At 37.3% G+C, this 22,812-nt stretch overlaps 2 protein-coding genes across 5 annotated transcripts; one reads left to right on the top strand and one right to left on the bottom strand.

The window, feature by feature from the left end:
- The first annotated feature begins 3,403 nt into the window (after window positions 1-3,403).
- On the top strand, window positions 3,404-8,091 carry LOC140776799 (probable boron transporter 2). The gene is made up of 12 exons (XM_073120655.1): window positions 3,404-4,140; window positions 4,273-4,355; window positions 4,504-4,696; window positions 4,806-4,944; window positions 5,411-5,576; window positions 5,673-5,839; window positions 6,049-6,222; window positions 6,329-6,424; window positions 6,523-6,660; window positions 6,739-7,058; window positions 7,150-7,417; window positions 7,499-8,091. The coding sequence occupies exons 1-12, from the start codon at window positions 4,037-4,039 to the stop codon at window positions 7,796-7,798; spliced, it is 2,148 nt and encodes a 715-aa protein (XP_072976756.1). The 5' UTR covers window positions 3,404-4,036; the 3' UTR covers window positions 7,799-8,091.
- Window positions 8,092-14,999: 6,908 nt separating this feature from the next.
- On the bottom strand, window positions 15,000-21,833 carry LOC140776348 (WD repeat-containing protein VIP3). 4 transcript variants are annotated; one of them, XM_073120012.1, is made up of 4 exons: window positions 21,300-21,833; window positions 18,364-19,955; window positions 15,205-18,208; window positions 15,000-15,063 (listed from the first exon to the last, which is right to left on the bottom strand). In XM_073120012.1, the coding sequence occupies exons 1-2, from the start codon at window positions 21,639-21,641 to the stop codon at window positions 19,332-19,334; spliced, it is 966 nt and encodes a 321-aa protein (XP_072976113.1). In that variant the 5' UTR covers window positions 21,642-21,833; the 3' UTR covers window positions 15,000-15,063; window positions 15,205-18,208; window positions 18,364-19,331. The 4 variants fall into 4 exon arrangements, with proteins under 4 accessions (XP_072976113.1, XP_072976114.1, XP_072976115.1 ...); XM_073120013.1 differs by having other exon boundaries at window positions 15,000-17,987; window positions 18,117-18,208; XM_073120014.1 differs by having other exon boundaries at window positions 15,000-17,921; window positions 18,117-18,208.
- Window positions 21,834-22,812: the final 979 nt, after the last annotated feature.

The raw sequence follows: 22,812 nt of genomic DNA, 5'->3' as shown, positions 1-22,812 counted from the left end.
AAGAGAGAATTGTATGAGATGGCTTTAAAGCATTTCAGTGGAAGTATTAAGCCCCACAAAAAACCTAATGAAATGACCAAATAAATAATGTTTTGTGGACCCTCAGAAGGAACTTGCTAGAACATTCAAAAAAGCAATAAAAAAAGTTAAAGAAAGAGAGAAAGAACCTTCACATCAGTCACAAGTGATTCATCCTACAATAAGTTTAGGTGAAGATTATCTCTATCTATGAACTAAACAGGGTTTGGAAGAAAAATAAAGGCTTGGATAGCTTTAAGTCACAGACTTATTATTTGAAGGGAATCCACTTACTTCAATGGCCAAGGTGCGTAATCTTATGTGATAAGATCTTGATGACCAAATCTCCCTTTTAAGCCTAATAAAGCTAATTTTAGCCAAGGAGTGAATCAAATAATAGACAACCTTTTCAGATATTTGAGGTCCTCTATAACCAAAGGAAATCCTCCTGATAGAAGATTCCCAAGTATATTAGGTCATGGATGACCAGCTAAAACAATACTATTTACTCTTCTTGAATCTTAGTTTATTCTACTAATGCCGCCGGTTAAATCACCCGACTTAAAAGCTTATATTGTTAAGTAACAGATTAATAATGTATATCCTTTCTTTAATTAGTATCTCCGTAGTTGAGATATTTAAGAGGTTAGAAGTTCATCTCCTTTTGAAACACTTATTTTTTGTCCAACTTAGGTAGAAAGTTTTAAATTTATTTTTCCTAAAATAAAAATACAAGTGTTTTTAAACCAACTTTAATAAGAATTTCAAATTTGCTCAAATAATTAGAGATGCTATTGTTTATATGAGTGTTCTTAGGTTCAAATTCTACCATCGGTTTAAGTGAAACACCATTAAATTTATATTTTTTGCAACAATTTTTCTCTCCAAATTTACAGTTTTTCAGCTAAGATGGATAAGCAAATGTGGGATATGAGAAAAGTAGCACTAGGTACTAAAAAGAAGCCATGGATCAAAAGAGAGTCGATTAGGGGGATCTTTGTCATTGAAGTGCAAAGGATGAATGAAGCCTTCAGCTATAGACTCCCTTCCCTGCAGACAAGATCCCAAAGAAGAATCCCACTCATGGAGGATCTCACAATGCCCACATACCCAAGAACATTAATGCACATAATTTAGTAGGAAAGGAAGATTTTGAATGGTGTTTGATGGTACTTTTTATCATAAAAGAAAGAATATTTAGAGGATCATTCAGTGTGAATAGTAGGACTTACAGTTATACATGTGCAGAACTATCTCTGGGGAAGAGAGGCAGGAAGAGAAGCTACCATTATTCTCTCTTGTCATGAATAGTGTTAGAAAGACTTTGGACTTTGGAGGCATAGTAATTTTCTTTTCTCCTGGTTGTTGCACTGGTTAGATAATAGGTTGGACAACTGGTTAACTCATTCACGAACATAAAATATCACTCATGCACTCACTGTTAGTCTTTTTTTTTTGTTGTATATTATGAGTCTAATTCGTAAAGTTTATATATTCACCGTCACCGATCACCGTGGTAACCTAAAAGTGAATATAATCACATTTTGGTCTTGTAATTTGAGATGATTAGCTTAATGTATGAGCTCCAATCAATATATATATATATATAAACCATAAGCCATTAAAATAAGAGATTAAGAGTGTGATTAATTATGCAATTGAGAGACCTTAACACTTGCTATATTTTTGCACGAATTTATTATCTCCCCACGTGTTGGTGCATGTCGTACTGACTTTAGTGCTATACCTAATGCAAGATGAGAACCATTAAAGTCCAAGTGCAAAGGATGGCTAATATTATATACATAATAAGGGTAGATAGGATTAGAAAAAGAAATCATATGAACCCAATTTGGTCCGTCAAATAATATGGATATATATAAAGCTTTTGGAAGCTCATAGAAGGGTATTTGCTTCTTCTAACCACCAACTTTGGCCACTTTTGGGGCTCTCAAAACTGTTGGCTCACGCCACATTTATGCATTAGAGTATTCTATATTAGGTCAGATTACAATATCATCCCGGTATGATTTAGGTTAATTTTAGCTTAATTCTTACGCTCAAGCTTAAGCACTTAACTCCTCGATGGTCGACGGTGTTTCAACGACGGTGATACATTCCGCCGTGAATAAATATCAAAGTGATAAAACAACCTCTCCATCTATAAATCAAACTATATTTCCATAGGGGTTATGTCTTTTTATATCTCAGTAAATTGGTGATAACAATCACAATTTGGTGTAGACTACAAGGGTGTGAGCTAGTAATTCCTCTTATATATATAAATATAGGGTTCAACAATTTGAGGCTAAATAAATACCTAGGGTATATTATAAATTGTCCGCTGTGGTTTTGCCTAAAATCATATTACAATGCTAAATTTTTATTTGTGTCACATTGCCCCTATGATTTATTTAGACTAATGTAAAACTACTAACATGTCTATCCAAACTCAACATTCATTTTAAAGAAATATTAGAGAAAATTTTTCGACTGTAATGAATATTAGAATATCAAAATTATTTTTCTCCTTTCACTAAATTTACTCACAATATCTTATTCTTCAAATTTAAAATTTACAATTATCTTAAAAATATGGGTAAAATATTCATAAACAATGAGAATATTAATGGTAAATTTCTATCTTCTTTGTTCTTCTTTGTTAAATTTTAAATTTAAATAAACACCGTGTAAATATTCCATTAAGTAGAAATATTTTATTTTTAAAATGACTAAAATACTCTTAGTATAACTTGATTGAGAATATTTACATAATTTTTTTAGTATAGTTAATTTAACTCAGATATTTAGTTAAGTTTAACTAACAGATCTAACAATAGGGTGTTTTCTATACATATTCACTAAATTATAGGGTTCAATTTATAAATAGTAAAAATATAAGGTGTAAATCAAAATTTTGCTAAAAAAATCACTTGTGTTTGAGATTGCTTATTTGTTTCTTTATAATAAGCATAAGCGTATGATAGATCTATCTCCAGGTTGCATATATTATTATTATTATTATTATTATTATTATTATTATTATTATTATTATTTCTTAATCGGTATCAGACCATATTCATATATTTTTCACTGTTGTTAAGAACCCAAAAAATGCCCTGAGCTAAATATATACCACAGAAGCTGGCTAGAAACTTCCTACAAGCCAGCTTGGTATGGACTGGCAAACCTTTGAAAACTCCTCTCTCCCGGCCTCTCTCTCTCTCTCTCTCTCCCCCTCTCTCTCGCCACCTTATCATGTGGGGATCCACCTGCCTATCTTTCATTTGGTTGGTAATTGGTATCCTCCTATCTACTCCACAATGCCATTACTAAAATGGTTTACTTTTTAATATGTGGTCTTCCCTGCTTAGTTCTGGGCTCTCTGACAGTGCGTATCTTGTTTGCTTTTAAAGCTTTCTAGTCCCTGTTAGCGATACTTTCTCACACTGCCACCCCTTCCCATTGACCACATTGTCTGCATCATTTGCACATTTTCCTTCCCAACCCCTTCCTAGTCTTATATAATTCATTCAGACCCCAAACCTCTTTGCCATTGTGAGTACTTACTTATTCCTCTGCCTCAAATATTCCACCAAAAGGGTTAGCTAATCTTGGCCTGGATATAGCAATGCCCTGGGTCCTTCAAGGGTTTCCTTAGTATCACTTTTGCTGGTATGAGTGTTCTTGGGGTCTGAATCATGTAATGCTTGCTTCTTTTCCAGTGTGATTTGTAGATCTCAGTGGTTGCCATTGTTCATCTAGTCATGGAACTGATTGGTCCTTAGTTTGCTGCTTGATATGTAATTTTTCTTTCTTTTTGGGGACATTGTGCCATTTTGTTCATTGGTCTAACTTAGCTGATAGGATCTGATTTAGTGTCCAAACCATGTAAATATACCCCCTTTTTTTTGGTTCTCAGCAATAGTCATCTGCCTATCTTAGTAGAATTCTTAGCCTTTATAATCTTAGAGAGAGAGAGAGAGAGAGCATAGCAACTAACCAAGTAAACATAGATATGGAGGAATCTTTTGTACCACTTCGCGGAATAAAAAATGATCTTCATGGGAGACTGTTGTGCTACAAGCAAGATTGGACTGGTGGCATCCGGGCAGGAATCAGGTAATAGTCTTGAGGAATGTACAAACAAATCATTGCAACATTATGAGTTCTTCTTTTTTTTTTCAATAAGCCTAGCATATAATTTGCGAGCTGATATATTTGAAATCAAAATACTCAATCATCTGCATCTAGGATTCTTGCGCCGACTACGTATATTTTCTTTGCGTCAGCAATACCAGTGATATCATTTGGAGAACAATTGGAGAGAAATACTGGTAAGAGACTCAGTTCTTTTGATGCTCTTTTGCCTACTACTATTGTCTCTGTGCATTTTAACTATAGTCAGGTTCCTCCTAAATTGCCATAGATGTGCTATTGCATGATACAGTAACATATTCTATGGATTTGTGCTGATATTGGCAGATGGAGTTATAACAGCAGTACAGACATTGGCATCGACTGCTCTGTGTGGGATCATCCACTCAATTATAGGAGGCCAGCCTCTTCTGATTCTTGGAGTGGCAGAGCCCACCGTGCTTATGTACACATTCATGTTTGCTTTCGCCAAAGATAGAGCAGATTTGGGTCCAAAGCTATTCCTAGCTTGGACTGGTTGGTAGGTTCTTCATTATTGTTTTGTTTCCTGGAAGTGACAATAGATTGATCCATTCTTGAATATGAGATTAGGCTTTCCTTTAATTTTTATCTGTAATTGAGATTGGCAGGGTGTGCGTCTGGACTGCCTTATTGCTGTTCTTAATGGCTATACTTGGTGCTGCCTCTATCATCAATAGATTTACTCGTGTAGCTGGCGAGCTGTTTGGCCTTCTAATTGCGATGCTTTTCATGCAACAAGCAATTAAGGTTAGCACCTGAATTGGTTCACCTTTCATGTCTTTAAGCTTGTTACATAAAAGAAAAGGGGGAAGGACCAGGTGTGTATCGAATACATGAATAAGTATAGCTAAATGTAACTAATATTCTATTCAGTACTCGGTGATCTTTCACTTACCTTGTTAGTCATATTTTAAGAAATTTATGAATTGACATGATATCAATGGATTTGGCTGAAGTAATAATAAATCAATTTTATTAACAAAAGGAGGAAAAGATATATAGGTAGCTTGCAGCATTGATGAAAATCACATGAGATTAACAGCATGTCAATTTTTCACAATTTTTAGATCTTGAAGAATCACCTTGAACTCATGTTTGTATGTTATCAAATTAATATTCCAACTTAAGAAGTTGAAATCTTCTGGGACAAATTGTATTCTAGGAACCACATAAGCTGCCTCTTTATGGGTAATTAATCTGCCTGGTGCTTTAGGGTCTTGTTGATGAATTCCGCATACCCAAGAGAGAAAATGCAAAAGCATTGGAATTTGTTGCCTCATGGAGATTTGCCAATGGGATGTTTGCTCTCGTTCTGTCATTCGGTCTTCTCCTGACTGCTTTACGGAGTAGAAAGGCACGGTCTTGGCGCTATGGATCTGGTATGCATGACAATTAGGACTAAAACTGTCTATATATCTTCTGTAGGTGACTTTCCTCTATGTCGACATCTAACTCAAGTGTATTGATATCTGCAGGTTGGCTGCGAGGTTTGATTGCAGACTATGGCGTGCCACTAATGATCGTTGTCTGGACTGGAATTTCTTATATACCTTCCGGTAGCATTCCAACAGGGATACCTAGGCGCCTTTTTAGCCCAAACCCATGGTCACCTGGAGCATATGAGAATTGGACAGTCATCAAGGTGAACAATCTCAATCTTTTGTCTTACTTTGTTTCATTCCACTATACTAACCAAATATTGAAATATACCATAAAATTAAACCGGACTTTGTTGGTCAATCTCGTTTCCTTATGATTTGTTACTTCGTACCAATTAATCCTATATTAATCTTGCCAAAGTAATTCTCTCTTTTTGACTTACAATTAAGATTTGGATGGAAAAATATGCAGGATATGCCTCATGTGCCCCTTCTCTATATAATTGGAGCATTCATCCCTGCAACAATGATAGCAGTGCTATACTATTTTGATCACAGTGTAGCATCTCAACTTGCTCAGCAGCAAGAGTTCAATCTGAGAAAGCCTCCATCTTTCCATTATGACTTACTTTTGTTGGGCTTTTTGGTATGTTATTGCTAGAACTCAGCGTGCTGCCTCAGAATTACTTTCCTTTCTGTAAATTGGTAATAATGCTTCATCGATGGTCATAATTCTTACTTTTGTTTGGCAGACCTTATTATGTGGCCTCCTTGGAATCCCCCCGTCGAATGGGGTCATTCCACAATCCCCAATGCACACAAAAAGTCTAGCCACACTCAAGCATCAAGTAAGCAATCAGTTTTTTGATTGAGTAAAATATATAGATAAATATACACTTCTTATGCTATATCATTGCTATTTTTCATCCATCAATAAACTCTGCAGCTGCTTCGTGATCGATTAGTAGCCACTGCACGCCGGAGTATGAGTCAAAATTCAAGCTTGAGCCGACTGTATGGTAATATGCAAGATGCATATCAGCAGATGCAAACCCCTTTGATTTACCAAGAGCAGTCTGCCAGAGTATGGGAATAATAAGCTAATGCTCATCTCTTATTGTTCATCACCACCGAATTTAATTGTGTCGAGTTGTTCTTTCAGGGATTGAAGGAACTAAAAGATTCTACAATCCAATTGGCTTCCAGTATGGGAAACATTGATGCACCAGTGGATGAGTCAGTATTTGATATAGAAAAGGAAATTGATGATCTTTTGCCTGTTGAGGTTAAAGAACAGCGCGTAAGCAACTTACTTCAGTCTCTGATGGTAGGAGGGTGTGTTGCGGCCATGCCTTTCCTCAAAAAAATCCCAACACCTGTTCTATGGGGTTACTTTGCCTTCATGGCAATTGAAAGCTTACCAGGAAACCAGTTCTGGGAAAGGATTCTCCTGCTTTTCACTGCTCCTAGTAGAAGATACAAGTAACTCTCATCTTAGCCTTAGTCCCTGGTCTCTAATTGCCTTTCACGGTGTCAATGAACACCACGAAACTAAATTTCCTCTATCTTACAGGGTGCTTGAGGAGTACCATGCCACCTTTGTTGAGACTGTTCCTTTCAAGACGATCGCTGCTTTTACACTTTTTCAGACAGCATACTTGCTTGCGTGCTTTGGCATTACATGGATCCCTATAGCTGGAGTCCTTTTTCCATTGATGATCATGCTGTTAATTCCTGTAAGACAGTACATTCTTCCCAAACTCTTCAAAGGAGCACATCTCACAGACTTAGATGCAGCAGCGTATGAGGAGTCGCCGGCTATACCATTCAACCTCACAATGGTAAGCTCAAGTATTTCTGGCAGTTACTGAAACCATGTCTGATCTTATGAACTACTGATGATATAATTGTCCTGCTAGCAGGAGGTTGATATTGGCATAAGAAGGGCAGAGAGTGGGGAGATTCTAGATGACATAGTCACCAGAAGCCGTGGAGAGATCAAGCATATGAATAGTCCTAAAGTAACTAGTTCGAGTGGAACACCAGCAACAGATTTGAGAAGCCTTTATAGCCCACGGCTCTCGGAGAAGGCATATAGCCCACGCATAACCGAACTCAGGCAGGAAGAGTATAGTCCTAGGCTTGGCGGGAGAGGACCAATTAGTCCAAGAACAGGAGAAATCAAGCCTTCCAAGTTAGGAGAAGGTCAGAGCTCAAAGTAATAAGAAGGGTTGGCTCAACTCAGTTGCTCAAGATGTTCATATTACTGTATGGCTTTCCTGCATATATGCTGTGCTTATGTTCTCTAGTCTGTTCTGATTACCTATGAATTTTCAGCATTTAATTTTTTTTCCTTCTCTCCTCTTTAGAGGAGTCTTCTGTAATCCCAAAATTAGCATAATATAGAAGATTACAAGGAAAATGTTAAGCTTTATATTTCTGCTCTTCTATTTTGAAACAAATTGTATGGATTTTAATCTATTTCAGTTAAGATTGTAGCCATTTCTGAGGCTCACTGACTGTCTTCCTGAGTTTTGTCCTACTGGGAAGCATTTATTAGATTGCAACCAAAACAGCATAGGCAAATACCCAAATTTTTTCTCTTTTGCTCGTTTAGTATTCTTTATACTTTGCTAAACCACTAAACCAAACAGTAACTTTCAAATATAAGTGGCTTTCCTTTTACTTATATGATAATTTAAAAATTATTAAGAAAATTATTAAATCTTAGAAGATAAATTTTTCAGATACGGCGTTTTTTGATTCGACAACTTATATTTAAAAGTTGCTATTCGGTTTAACGATTTATATGAAAAAATCTCTCCTAAGACTTAGTAGTTTACTAAGCGACTTTTAAATTTTTAAAAGTCATTATCGAATTCAGCGATTTTGCTAACATGGCAAAATACATATAGTTTTGTACTTAAATTTTGAAGTAAATTAGACACACAAAAAAATTAACAACAGAGTTAAAATAATCAAAAACTCTATATTTTGTATAGAGAAATGTAATCACATCCTTCTTTCCTTCAATCGTAATATACCATGGAGGAAAGAGAAAAGGTATTAGAAGGATGAACAACTAGTACTCAAGACAGTAAATTTATTGGAATAATATTTACTAATCGTCTCACATGATATTCTAACCACCTTCATCCATTCCAGTAAATACTTTTTGAAGTTTGAACATTGTTACAGAAATCCATGAAGAGAAAAGACTTATCAACAAGCTAAAGCAAGCAAGAAGGTGATTGTTGTTAGTACAAAAAGTAGCAGTGCAGGGTCGATAGCATCTCATCCATCTTTATCTTCTCTAGTAAGATCGACAAGATTGTCTGATAGACTTTCTCCTCTGATTTCTATTCTTGTCGGTGAACTTTGTCGTCTTTTCCTTCACTGTGGGCACTTTTGCAACCAAGAACATAGCTCATGCATGTCAACATCTCAGAAGTCAACAAATAGATGGTTGTGTCATGGCATTTCTGTAGCATGGACTACCAGTTGATGGGAGAGATTGAGAGAAAGTAGTGGGAAGCATGAAATGAAAGAAGCTTCTCCAGATGTGAGGTTTCCAAGAGTTGTGAGTGTTGGAGAGATGTAGCTCTCACATCATTGACTTGAAACAAAGTGGAAGCATTCAGATTCTGCAACAAATTGGGCCATTGAGAAAAAAACAAAAAAGAATAAGAAGCCAGCTCTTGATCTAAACTCAAAAGTTTAAATAGTATTATGGATTTAAAACAAGACTATGATGCCTAGAAGAAAAGAACTACAACTCAAAAGAAGAGAGTGGCTGTGAAACTATATTATTAGATAAATAGTTGATCTAAAAGCTTAAGCGGCTAAATAATGAAATAATTCGAAATGGTGATACTTCATGATGCTGGCACAATTTCTACTCCTTTACAATAAATTAAATTAAAAGAAACACTCTTATACCAATTTTATGGGGCCTATTCAATAAATTCACCAAATTACAAATTCTAGTAGCGTCTGATATATTGTTCTGAATTAAATATCTTCCAGGAGATTGTAGAGAAACAAGCACCAGGACTGAGAGGTTTCCCTTTATTACTAAGTGATGCAAACTTAATTTTCTTCTCACACCTAATCTTATATATATTGAGAAATAGAAAAATAGTCTGTTACCATTATTCAGGATTCCATGAACTTTAGACAAGTAGAATGTCATTATCTTAGTATTTATTGCATGTTAGTTGCAAGAGAAGTTCTCATCAATTTATTATTTGTTAAACTCGCCTTGTTTGGTTCGAGACTAAGCCCCAAACTCGATTAATTAGTCTTATTTCTTCATTTTGATTTTTTGAAGAGTAACTTAATTAGATATGAAAAAGATTAAAAACATATCTAGTTACTGAATCAATTTAGAGTTTCTGAATCAGTTCAAGAGGGTTCAAGAGGGGTCTCTAAACTCAAAGCAAATAAGTTTGTAATGTTTCAATAACTGAGGAAATTTATTAAATCTGCCGGACTAAAAATATCATTTTGTTAATTAAATCCAACTAGTCACAACCATATCCAAACTTCGATTTTAAAAAGACTATTTTGTTCTTGTATAAATTGCTTAAAATACTTCAAAACTATCTTGTTTCCAATATCACATTACAAGGAAAAAAAACATTTTTTTTTATACAAGACACAAAAGAAAAAAACAAATTATGAGATGCAGCTTGAAGCTATTAAATAGGATGTGAAAGTGACTGCTGATCCCCTCTAGCAATTATTTTATCTGACTGATTTAGGTATATGGGCATGCGATTTCCGCATTTGGAGTGACATGGTACTTAGATTATGTCAACTTGTCGCTATTATGATATTACTTATGTGGCCATGTAGTTGAATAATCTTAGATGTATGGCCTCTGTGTTATATAATCAAGCTGAGATGGCTTCTCTCCCTCAATTTCTCAAAAGGAATAAAAATGAACATGGCCTCTGACTAAATTTGAAGAATATCTTCTATATTACAAATGCTTATATGATTAATGTCCTTCTGACATACAAAAATCACTCATAATTGTCAGAATAATCTTATGTACCGATTCGAGAAAAGCCGACTATCCAAGAAAAAGGCAGTTAGACCTCACAAGCATAGCAGAAACTAGTTGAGTTATGCTTTAATGATGTCTAGAGGTATAAGGGATGTAGCTTGAAATTTGCATGTCAAGTCAAATTGAGAAACATTTGATGAATTTTAGTATTGTTTCTTTAACAACACTATGAAGAAATATAAGGAAATATTTATTAGGATACTCTGCATACTTGAACCTAAGGTAGAAATGGATCAGTGCTGCCAAATCAATTTGTTTGCTCCTCTGTCCGTGAATATTATTTGCTAAGATATAATGCATGAACAATCTCCTACGGGTAGTAAAATTTTCTGGCATAGCTCTTTCAGAGAAGGTTGAGATTACCAACTTCAATTATGAAGCTTTTTGGGACCTCTCAGGAGCTTATACAACAGGAGGAGAATTCAACCCATGTTCAGATCCTCCTCAAATGAATCAATGGGTCAGTCAATCTCCTCCATGGGTCAGTCAATCTCCTCCTCAGGCTGCCAGGTACTTGTTCATTTACTCGTTTGTACCTGAAAACAAATTTAAAGTCAGTTACATGTTCATGATCAGAGTATAGTGTAAAACAATTTCCTACTTGATAATGTTTGTGAAAAGAAACCAATATATTTTGACTAAGCTGCACGCAATGACCCATCTATTTAGTTTTATCAGGCAGTGCAAAGAGCAGCCTCCTGGAAATACTAGCAGGAAGAAAGGAACTACAAAATGATCCAGGTTTGGAAGTTGTCGGAGGTTCGACAGAATTGGCATTGGCTAATTGCCTATGTCAGTGACCAGGTCAACAAGTATGGACTCTTCACAACATAAAGAACAAAGAAAATGATACATATATATATATATATATAGATTAAACGTCCAAAATATTGAAACAATTTTTCTTTTAATTGAAAACAAAATATTAAGAAAATATTCTGAGAATCTTGAGGAATTCACATCTTTCTTTTCCTTTAACAAAAGAAACTCTCAGAATATACGCGGTTGGTGCATTTCATGATATACTTTATGGAAAAAGTATGTCTTCTTTTGCATTATGACATTCTTTCGTAGTTGTTAGACAAACATAATGTAAAAAGTGAAGAAAAATTCGCTGTGGCCAAAAAGATCCTTTCTTAGAAATGCAGTAAATTGCATAATACACTACTTTGTACTTTATAGTACGGAGAGGCAGAGTATACAAACAGAGGTGGCTATGAATTCCAATAATTGTCTGAAATAAAATATATAGCTATTGGATCATTAAATGCAGTTCATGAATCAATGTCGAGTTCATGAATCAACCATAGGATACTACTATACGGTACCTTTGTTCAATATTATATAGAGGAAAATAATCTCATTTGGATAGCAGAAAACTGAGAAAACCAAGGTTTTTCATGAACTGGGAATATCAACTACAGAAAACACAGATAGAATAGCATTTAGATGTAAGGCCCACAAAGCAGTTGTAAGGAACAGTTTTCATATAGCACTAAGTAATATCATGTTCTGATTTATAGATGAATGCCAAACTATTCATTCTTGTTTTCTCTCTTGCTCTCTTTTTGGTCCTTCCTCTTTTCTTTTATTATTTTCACATAGGTTTGAACTAATCTATCAATTTTGTGAGGATCTTTACACTTGCTTATGAATAATGCTGACATATTACTTTCTCCAACAATGATTATCTCTGATCTTGTAGCCACATTCCCTTCCTTTCAGACAGAGAAACCCTTGAATTTGCACAGGACACCCAATGCCTTCGGCCGGAGAATTTTACTCCTCAAATGAGGAAATCTTTTGCACACGCTCTCTTGGAAGGACAAGATCCATTTCTAGAATATGTCTTAGAAATCCTTGACATGGAAAGGATTGAATATCTTCCAGTTAATAATATAATAACATCTATGAAACTGACAGCTGCTGAACTCGCACTTGGAACCTACTCAGTCATGCTCTATGAGTCTATGACCAACCTTTAGCTGGCTCCGACCCAGCCACAACCCATCAGAAGTCATGTCTTTAAATCGTCTGTCACAGGAGGTCTTTCATCTATTTCATTTAATTATACTTCTTGGATAGGGTCGAATTCTATATCAAGGCCCACGACAGGTTGCAGTCACTTATTTTGCTAGACTTGGTTACTATTACCAAAGTTATTGTTGCAACTAGTAATACTAGCATTATTCTTATAAAAGATGTAAATAGTATAGCCTAACCATTTAGGATTATAAATATTACTGACACAGAATGCATATGATTTACCAAAATGTAGGTACATGAAGCCATTATGTGGAATCCTGGGAGTTTCTTGAAGACAGTTGCTGGAGGGAGTTTGCAGTACCTGTAACCAAAATTTTTTCCTACGAGCTTGGAAGAGCGAGTGGAGTGTCATCAGTCTTCAGAACATTATTAAGAATTCAGGATGTCATAAGGATCATTGGCATTAAGGATGACATGAATGCATACTGGATTGAAGCGAGTCTAGCGAAGGATTGTCCCTCATGAAACCAGCTAAACTCGACTCCGACGTCACTCCAGGAAGACAACCAGAAGTTGGTCAGTATAGACACTTCAGACCATGTGAAGCAAATACCTTAATATTATATCTCATGCAATTCTTTCTTGTTCTGACTGGTACAATTACCACTTAGTGGTTGATAAGCTTTTAAGCAAAGTAGGCATGCAAGTGGGATACAAAGTTTGGGGATGCAGTGACTACAATTTCCATAAATGGAGAGGAGATGAAATATCTAGCAATAGGACCAACAAGCAGTCAGAAAGAGCGGGAGGCCAAAGTGTACCTAATAGATCTTACAATGAGGTAAGAGCTTGTTTCGATTGACTTGCTTCCATCCTTTTCTCCACTTGATGTAAACCCAAGTTGCTAAACAACCATTGTTGTCACCAATTTCAATCTTGTCAGGAGTCAAACAAGAGTATCTCAAATAACTCTTCATAACATATCTTCTAATTGATCATATTCTTGTTTGATCTACTTCAATCCTGTCATTCAGTAGATGAAAAGGTCTCAGGAACTACTGTAACATTTTAATTGTATCACTTATTTGTACATCTTTCTGAACTCTTAGATTCAGACATATAGCCCTTTCATAACTTATCCATCAAAGACAGATATCTCAGGCAAGCTCATCTTTTCTTTGCATATTGCTGCCATTTCTGCAATTACCAGAGCAATTGACCATATTACCATCTCATAATTTTACTGATGACAAGATTTTGACACCATCTTGGGCTTTCAGTAGGCTTAATTCACTATTTAATCATCTAAGCCATGGTTCTCAACTGATGTAGTATGACAACTAAAATATACAACCTGAACTTCTTAGTTCTTAGCTTCTGCTCACACTGTGATACATCTAACACATTTCAGAAGAGTAAGTACAAGTTCAAGTGGGAGCAGTTTCGGGGGCCATTTGTCAAAACATGTGGAGATCCACAATCCATAGACAACTTTGAATCATCAAACTACTTCAGATGTTAATCAAGCTACAGATTTTCCAGGTCCAACAATAAAAACATTGTCAAAAATCACCTACTTGATTTCATTGCCCACAGAAAACCAAATCAACTCCAATGTATTGCAGGCATGGATCTTGGCATCTTTATAGGAACACTCTTTTACAAGTTCGGTGGGCAGTATATATAACAGCACATAAATTCCATGAGGGTTCTCAGATTCGTAACAACCATGAACATAATGCTGATAAACATGGTGTAGCTCCCTCTTTAGATGCTTCAGAGACCAATATACTATAAGCACAAAGCCCAGAGATTTTTCAGAACTTCCTCCTATCAAGTTGCTCACTGTGGAGTCAATATCCCACAGACATTTGCAGAGGTAAACCCTTTCTCCTCTCCTTAAGGAGGTGCAAAAAGTGTTCTGAACATTGAATATAAGTGTTACCATTAGATCTTCACAAGACGATTCATGTTGACTGACTGTCACAAGTAATATGTGATAGAATCCCATCCTTTTTATCTGCACCAAGTAATCAAATCAGGTTAGGTTAAGAAAAGCTTAAAGCAAGAAGATATAATTCTCTTGATAAAGTTCAAATTCAGCCTTATTGAGATCATATCTAGATTTACCTAATCTTGGGTGATGGTATCAGCTACTGCAAAGTACTTATTATCTTTGTAATGAAATAGAAGTACCTCATAAAAATCAACATAGCAGCATAAATTTCTTTTAGTATCAGCACTTCACAGTTAGTAATTTCAAATGAGGCCAAAATATTTGGATAACTTTTACAGGAATTTCTTTATGCATGTATTTTTTTGCAGGGCTTACTGGCAAATAATGGAGTGTTCTTCGTGTACCTTGCCTTGATTTTCTAGAAGCCTACTTTGGTTCATCAGTCTTCTTCCTCAGCGCAGTGTCATCCATTCCTGAATTTAGTAATGTTTTAGCAGGTAAACGCAAGACAATCAAATATTTAGAGTTTTAAACACATTTTCCAGCAGACTGGAACAGGCAGTTCCAGCATAATACTTAAAAGTCTAAGCAAAAGCCATGTTCTGATAACTCACCAGCTATTGAAATGGATGAGAAAAAGCTTAAATTCTCATGTCTCAATCTCAGCACATTGATTTACATATTTCTTTTATGGACTACTCTTTGCAGGTCTTGTAGTCTCAGTTTTCCTATAATTCAATGGCTTCGTTATCCACCCATCTAACATCCCACATTATGTGAATCCACATTGGACCAACATATCCTTCTGTGACTCCAGTTCTCAAATGGTTACACCGATCACTGCCTCAATTATCTAGACCAGCTTCCTTTCTGCAATGATATTCAAATATGACTGTAGGAAAGGCCTACTTACTCTTTAGCCAGCTTTCCAAAGATGCTTCAGGAAAATCTAGCATCCCCTATGCAATTTTGGCAGGATGGACCGTTATTGCAAACTTGCAGACATTGCTAGCCCTAGAGAAGATAGAATTTTCACAAACAAGCCAATCACTGTCTCAGATAAAAGATAGGCCAGCAAGAAACAACTGCTCATATGTTCATTGAGAGCTATGCAAGTTCAGACCAAGCTTTTGAGAACTCAGGGGGATCTAATTATGCTAGGCCACAGACACATGCATCCAGCTCTACCCTTTTGACCATTTCTCCCAATAACACTACCATTCTCAGGTCTCTCATTCACAAGGTGATTTCCCTTCAAAAAAATCTTAGACATACATTTATAGATCATCATAATCTAAGATAAATTAAAATAAAAGGAGTCAATCGAAATGCTATTTAAACAAGATGATAAACAACCAGTTGTAAAGTTTCAATAGAGAAAATACACAACAAAAGTTCCACAAATTAAATACGTGAAATAAAAGCATATCGTGGCACCAATGTAGCAAAACACAACAGTTCCTAATCACCATCATTAAAGCCTTTTTTCTCAATCACATGTTGTTAGCTAGAACACACTCAAAGATGAGAAAGGTCAGATTGTTATGAGTCTTATGACCTTCTATCAACCTGATATAATCCTCTAGAATTCAAATAATAGAGCAAATAGAAGATATAAAGACAATTAGAAAATGGAGTATCTACTTTCCTAGCTAATGCTCCAGCTCATGCAACCAAGAAGAGAGGAGCAACCCATCCAGAAGGTCTTCTACACATGGAAACACCACAGTTGAGAGAGAAATATGGAAAATTTTCATTCAAGGACCATGAAACTTAGTACATAAACTTACTAGCTCTCTTTTATGTGTCAGATATGATGAAGGAATGAAGCAAAAGGTCACAGTTTTTTACAATGTCAGTGGCTATGCTAAACAAGAAATTATGCTAGCTTCGACGGGTGGTGCCAAGGGAAGTATCATGACCCTCCTCAAATGCCTTGCAAGTAGAGCACCTCTCAAATAAAACCTTTCAGGGAAGTTTCAAGCAAATGGCACGAACCCATTTACTTCCTCCTCTAAAAGACTAGAACTATCAGGTATGCCGAGACTTGATGCCCACCAGCCTTACCTCACTGTGCATTTTGAGTCCCTCCAATTCAGTGCCAGACTCTGGCTGAACAGTGAGATCAGCTTGATGAGAAGCCATCCATGTTGAACTAGTCCCCGACCAACTTGGACTGAAGCATTATGCCAACGACCTAGTTGGGTCCCTGCAAGATGTGACAGGGAAGACCTTTGAGGTTGCAAAGAAGCTCAGGGTTTGCAGTTGAGCTTGCTGCCAACCTAAGTGTGCTCTTCCTTGATGATCCCATCTCTGGCCTTGATGCTTCTGGGACCACAGAAATCCTAAGGATTCTGTCACAGCTTTCAGCATGTGAGCATAGCCCAACTCAACCATCCTAACACTGGGGCAACTCTCCTACTTCCATCGTGTTCTCATCCTAACAAAAGAACGCCAACAGGCATACTTTGGTCCAGTCGGAATTAACTGCAATGAAGTACTTGGATAGTTGGATACTTCACTGCAATTAGAGAGGTTCCACAATACTTCCAGATGCAGAATGCAGTAAGCTTTGTCATAGGAGATTTATGCCTAGGAATCGGAAGGAGCGGAAGTGTAGTGACAGATTTTGGGGAAGCATATCAGAGTAGCATCTTGTGTGAGTCTTAACAAGAAGGTTTTAAGCTCCATAATAAAGTCAGGTACTACAAAGGAAGTTGAAGATTGTTGGTTCTGTACACCCAGCATCATATGCAAGGCAGGCAGGATTAGTTCAGCTAAGAACACAAAGATCATTATGGAGGAATGTGCACTACACATACAGCAGACTTATTGGGTGTGTGATGATTGGTCTTTTAACGGGTTCACCATATTTCCTAATTGAGTACAGTGATGTGAATAGGGTGGCCTCTAGATCACAATTTGTATACATGCAAACCATACTCACTGGGGTGATATCTGCAAATAATGTCATTCCATAGATTGGCACAAATAGGTTGGTTTACTTCAGAGAAAGAAGGTCTACAGTGTACCTGCCAATCTTCTATCCATTGTCATGGGTGGTCGGAGAGGTTCCATACTTTCTTATTGCAGCACTTGCATTTGTTGGAATTGGAAATGTCATGACAGAGATCGCATTGCAGATGCTGCAGACTTCCTAGCATATTGGTTGACACTCTTTCTTTCACTGTTTGTGTGACTTACTTTGGAATGATGATAACATAACATTCCTAGCGCCAGCTCCTACATTAGCCGCCTTTATAGTCTCAATCATAACATTGATGTGGGTGTCTACTTCAGGCATGGTAGTCGTCCTCTCAGACATCAAGTTCTATTGGTGGATGTATTAGACAAATCCATTTCAGTATGTGATAAATGTATTGACATTAATCAGCTTCTACAGTGATAGAGCGAAATGTGGGTCAGAATGTCCACGCCCACAGCTTCCAGATGGCTTGTATGTGTGGGATAGGTATGCAAGCATAAGGTCTCTGAGTGAAGGGAGAATAAATTCAGATGTAGCTACCTTGGAAGGGATGTGTTTTGTGTTTGCAAGTCTTGCATTTCTCCTTGTTGTCGGTTTGAAGCACAACTAACCTCAGTCAGGATGAGAGAAACCTAAGATGAAGAAAAATGCATATCAGAAGTATATTAGTGTACAACAAAACTGCACTTCATAAACATAGAGCAATCGTCTCATACGCATGCTTATCTAGTTAAGATGAAGGTTACAGTTTTTATGTATCTTGATAAGATGGAGGATTGAAACATACCAAATAAGTGAAATTGCTTCATCCACAATTCCTGATGATTGTCATTTCCAGCTGAAAGTAGCTTCTTTAAAATTACTGCCAAGCGACAACAAGTAATCCACCTGAACTCAGAAAACATTTTTCGATATGAATGAGAAAATGAACTTCTATATCATTATACAATAAATTCCCTATCAGATACAGGTTTTGACCAGATGAGATAGTTCTGCATGTTAGTTATTCCTCATGTACACTCATTTAAGTCACAGTTCCTGATCTGCTTCGGTTTTTTATATGTGACCGAAGGGAAAAAGAAATAATAAATCTGCATTAGAATAGAAGCACATTCATCAAATAGCTGTAGTCCAAGGACCAAAAAGTTGTACTCCTTAGATAATAATGTCATCCGTGACTCAGTAAATCCTGTGAAGCTCTTAGCTAGCTGCACCATATACAAGATAGGCCAGAGAGGCAGCTCTGAGATTATAGCTCCCAAATGAACCCAACTTACTCAAATTCCATAAATGAGCAAAAGATAGCATTAAGGATAATAGGAGAACTTGAAATATAACTATCATTGTAATGGACGAAATTAGAAAGCATATCAGCCTACAGCAGGCAAGAACATACCAAGTCAACAAACATGAGGAATTTAGGTAGTTATACAAAGGTGTACCAAATATAATTATTTCACTGTATACCGGGATATTATACTGCCGCCAGACAACACAGGGCAATAAAGTAAATAATTTTAAGATTGTTAACATTAAAGAACCTAAACCATTCAGTCAGACAGTTACTACAAGGCATCACAAGAAGCCAAGAATGGTAGAGACAACTCTCCGATTCTCAGTCTTTAATGATGCTAGATTTCCTGCCATAAAGTACTTGTTGGTAAGCCATGAAAACCTCAGAGGCAAGATTTCCTGCCATAAAGTTCTCTAATTGACAGCACAGAGATTATCCTCTCAGCAATAGCAATAGCAATATTATGAGTAATCATACAACGAGATGCTCTTGTCATCAGAAACACTTGCAAGCCGGCCTACACGCACTCCAGTTCCTCCAGGTGGTCGGAAAGCTACACCCCACACCTGGTCTGTGTGGTTGGTCATTGTCTGCACCGCAGTCCTCATGCCGAGATCCCAAAGCCGAACAGTCCGATCACTGGACCCTGTAGCTATTGCTGCCCCATCTGGGCTGGCATCCACACTCAGCACCCAGCTCACATGCCCTGACATGGCACCAACCAGGCTCTTTCCCTCAGCATCATACATGTGCACATGAGTATCATCGCAGGCAGTGAAGAGCACACGCGAGTCCACTGGAGAGAACACCAGGGACCTAACAGGCATGTGGTGGCCCTCAAGGTGGTGGAGAAACTTTGCACGAGCTACATCGAATACAGCTATTGTGCCATCCATCGACCCACAAGCTAATCGTTTGCCATCTGGACTCCATGCAACAGAAAGAACAAACTTTCCACTGCCAGTCCTATCAGGCTTTGCTCCTTCGGGACGTGGAACAGCAAGGGTGGCAACGAGCTGCCATGAGGAAGTGTCCCACAGCTTCACAGTGGCACTCCCACCACCAGCTACAGCCAGAACGGTACCCTGAGGGACATAGAAATTTGCTTAGGCAGATTGAGTGTCCACTAGTTCACCCATATAAATATAGGAAAAAAGCTTCATACAGCCAATCAATTGACGAGTTTGACTCAAAATATAGTTAATAAACTTTTGAGTTTGCTTCTAAACAAAAGATAAATATTACTTCGAACAAAAATCAGAGGTGTTTATAGAGATATATAACAATAAATTATTCTAGAGCTTTAAAATAGTGATAAGCAATGACATTTTATTTTGAAAATATCTTTTAGCAAACAGGAGAGGCGACAAGAATGGCAAAATACAAATGAAGACAAAGAAACTACAACGATAGTCTCGACAATGTATACCAGCCAAACGATGTGCATTCTGCAATAACTATTCTTGACATTCAATAGAACATGCACTGATGCACATAATTAAATTTTATTATTCGAGCTATTGCATCAAAACTAGCAACACTTCTTTGAGATCAAAAATGTAAAACCCCCCTCTTAATGGGGATAAGACAATAAACATCAGCAGGAAATAAAATCATATTTAGCTCAATGAAATGCCTTGAGTTCTCATGAGGTTTCACAATTTCCAGCTTAAGGAAAGAAAAATCTATAAGAGATACATCCTTTTGGGAGTGATCAATTAATGCTGTAGAAATTGAATACATTTATCTATCACCATAAAGGAAATAGGAAAGACAAGAGAAAAGATACTTTGCAACAGCTTGTCTGGGAGAAGAGTATTTGACAGACAAGCTAAAGAAATACAAAAGATACCAACATTATGCAAAAAGGAAGCTCTTCTATATACGTATATCTAGGAAAGAGCCCTACATTCACAACCTCACAAGAACCCATACATATGTAAAAAGATCTGGTTAAGTTTTCCTACATGAAAGAGAACTCTAGCATCACTTTAACAATGAAAAACTTACTCGGTTAAAGACTTTGAATCAGCGGGACTTCATACTTTGCATCCATTACACCTCCTTTAGCTACTTAGCCAGGACCTAAGCAATTTTTCATTAAGCCACATAGTTTCTTTATTATTTTAGCTAAGCCCAAATAGTTTAGACTAAATGCTTTGTTATTTGCTTATTTATATGGACACTGTTAAAGTAAAGTAGTAAAGGACAATTTTGTCATATCTGCTTAACTAAGCTAGTGTCATGATTCTTGTGTTCTTGTGCTTGAAAAAGATGCACTCCCAATGAAGATGCTTGGATGTAAAGATCAAACTATTCTCATTAGTATAGCAAAAAGGAGCTAATTTATTTCCACTTCTAAGTAGCAATACTCTGCATGCCAATCAGCGAAGTAAATGATTCACGAATCAGCATCGAAAAGGCCTCACCTTTGGGTCGAACTGCATGCCCCATACCTCGGAGGGCGGCGCCTCGAGGGTGGCAATGGACGCATTAGAGTCCACATAAAAGACCCGGACGAAGCTATCAATGGACGAGGAGGCGGCGATCGTGCCGGAGGGGTGGGCGGCGACGGCGACTACCCCGAGGCTGTGGCCACGCGAGGGCGGTGACGCTGCCACGAGCTCGTCGGGCCGCCATAGCCGCACCGTCTCGTCGAGGGACCCAGTAAGGAAGAGTGCCGGCCGGGAATCAGTCGCCGGAACCCACGCCGCCGCCCAGATAGACTCATCGTGGGCATTCTCCACCGATTTGATCCCCGCAAGCTTCATCTCACAGTGCGGAGAAAGAGGGGCTCAGGTGCAAGTCAGAGGAAACCTAGAAATAGAGCAAGTCTTCGACGACGAGGAAACCTTAGGTTTAGGGATTTGGTGTAGAAGAAAAGACAGGAATTTGCAAAGGAGAGTAGAGAACGAAACCCCGAGAGGTACGAACCTACTTATCCTTAGTTCGATTTCAATCCATGTTTGTTTTTGAGTTAGAGGGTTGTTTTTTTTTTTTCTTTTTAAGGAAGAAAAATTACTTCTTTAATTAGCCAACACGGTTAGAGTTAGAGACCAAAAAAGAAATCAATCCAACACGAAACTGTCGTTCCAAGGCATAATTCACTTCCCCGTAGACATAAGTAACTTTACAATTTTGATAGTTATGAGTGAGTTTAATAATGTCATCAAGATTTTCCACAATCCATGATGCTTTTGATCATATTGATCAATAAAAGCGAGTCACATTCCATCCATAGATTTGAAAAAATTATGTCTGATAGATAAGGTAGAGTCTCCCTCATTTCCACAACCCTGTGCCGAGTTGAAGTAACTAAATCGAACACTTGCAAGTATAGACTCACAATTAGTCTGTCAGAGAACGAAGTCAGCTCCCCCCTAACTTGGTAGAGCCCTCAAAAGCACCGCCCATCTTAACTGTTAGCCACCCAGGTGGTGGAGGTTCCCAGTGGATCAGAACAGGAGGAAGAGTCGATTTCATTACTCTGATAGAATAATTCTCAAAGTATTCAGCATTTAAATTTAGAGCTTGGGTCCACACCTTTTCTAGATCTTCTATTTGATTACTATAGCAGATATTGTATCTGAATTTTCAAATTTGCCATAAGATAATAACAATAAGAGCCCACAACTAGATATTCCCCTTATCGAGAAGCTTTCTTAAGCCAAAGCTCATTCCTCCGCGAGTCAAAAAAGGAAAGAGAAATAAAAAATCGATCCTGCATAAAGCCCCACAAGGTAGAGTCCATTCTACATTTTAAAAATAAGTGGGCTATGAACTTAGGTTCCAGGTTCCAGGTTCCAAACAGGGCATCTAGACTCATGGTTGAGTCCAATGCTAGCTAGGTAAGCCCTAGTAGGCAACTTACTCTAGCAAAGCTTCCATATGAAAACTTTTTATCTTAGGAGGGACCAAAAGGGCCCAAATCTGCCTCCACCC

The sequence above is a fragment of the Typha angustifolia genome, chromosome 14 (assembly GCF_048772165.1).
Source record: "Typha angustifolia cultivar Huaian chromosome 14, ASM4877216v1, whole genome shotgun sequence".
Taxonomy (NCBI): Eukaryota; Viridiplantae; Streptophyta; class Magnoliopsida; order Poales; family Typhaceae; genus Typha; species Typha angustifolia.
The sequence above is the reverse complement of the archived record's forward strand: the minus strand, read 5'-3'. Positions and strand labels throughout refer to the sequence as shown.

What these genes read in the sequence shown, in the direction of transcription:
- LOC140776348 (XM_073120011.1), bottom strand. Translation starts at nt 21,641, where the DNA reads ATGAAGCTTGCGGGGATCAAATCGGTGGAGAATGCCCACGATGAGTCT. An exon ending in GCATGCAGTTCGACCCAAAG is followed by an intron (nt 19,956 to 21,299) that starts GTGAGGCCTTTT and finishes TATGTCCCTCAG; the next exon opens with GGTACCGTTCTGGCTGTAGC.
- LOC140776799 (XM_073120655.1), top strand. Translation starts at nt 4,037, where the DNA reads ATGGAGGAATCTTTTGTACCACTTCGCGGAATAAAAAATGATCTTCAT. An exon ending in GTCTTGGCGCTATGGATCTG is followed by an intron (nt 5,577 to 5,672) that starts GTATGCATGACA and finishes TGATATCTGCAG; the next exon opens with GTTGGCTGCGAGGTTTGATT. An exon ending in ACCAAGAGCAGTCTGCCAGA is followed by an intron (nt 6,661 to 6,738) that starts GTATGGGAATAA and finishes TTGTTCTTTCAG; the next exon opens with GGATTGAAGGAACTAAAAGA.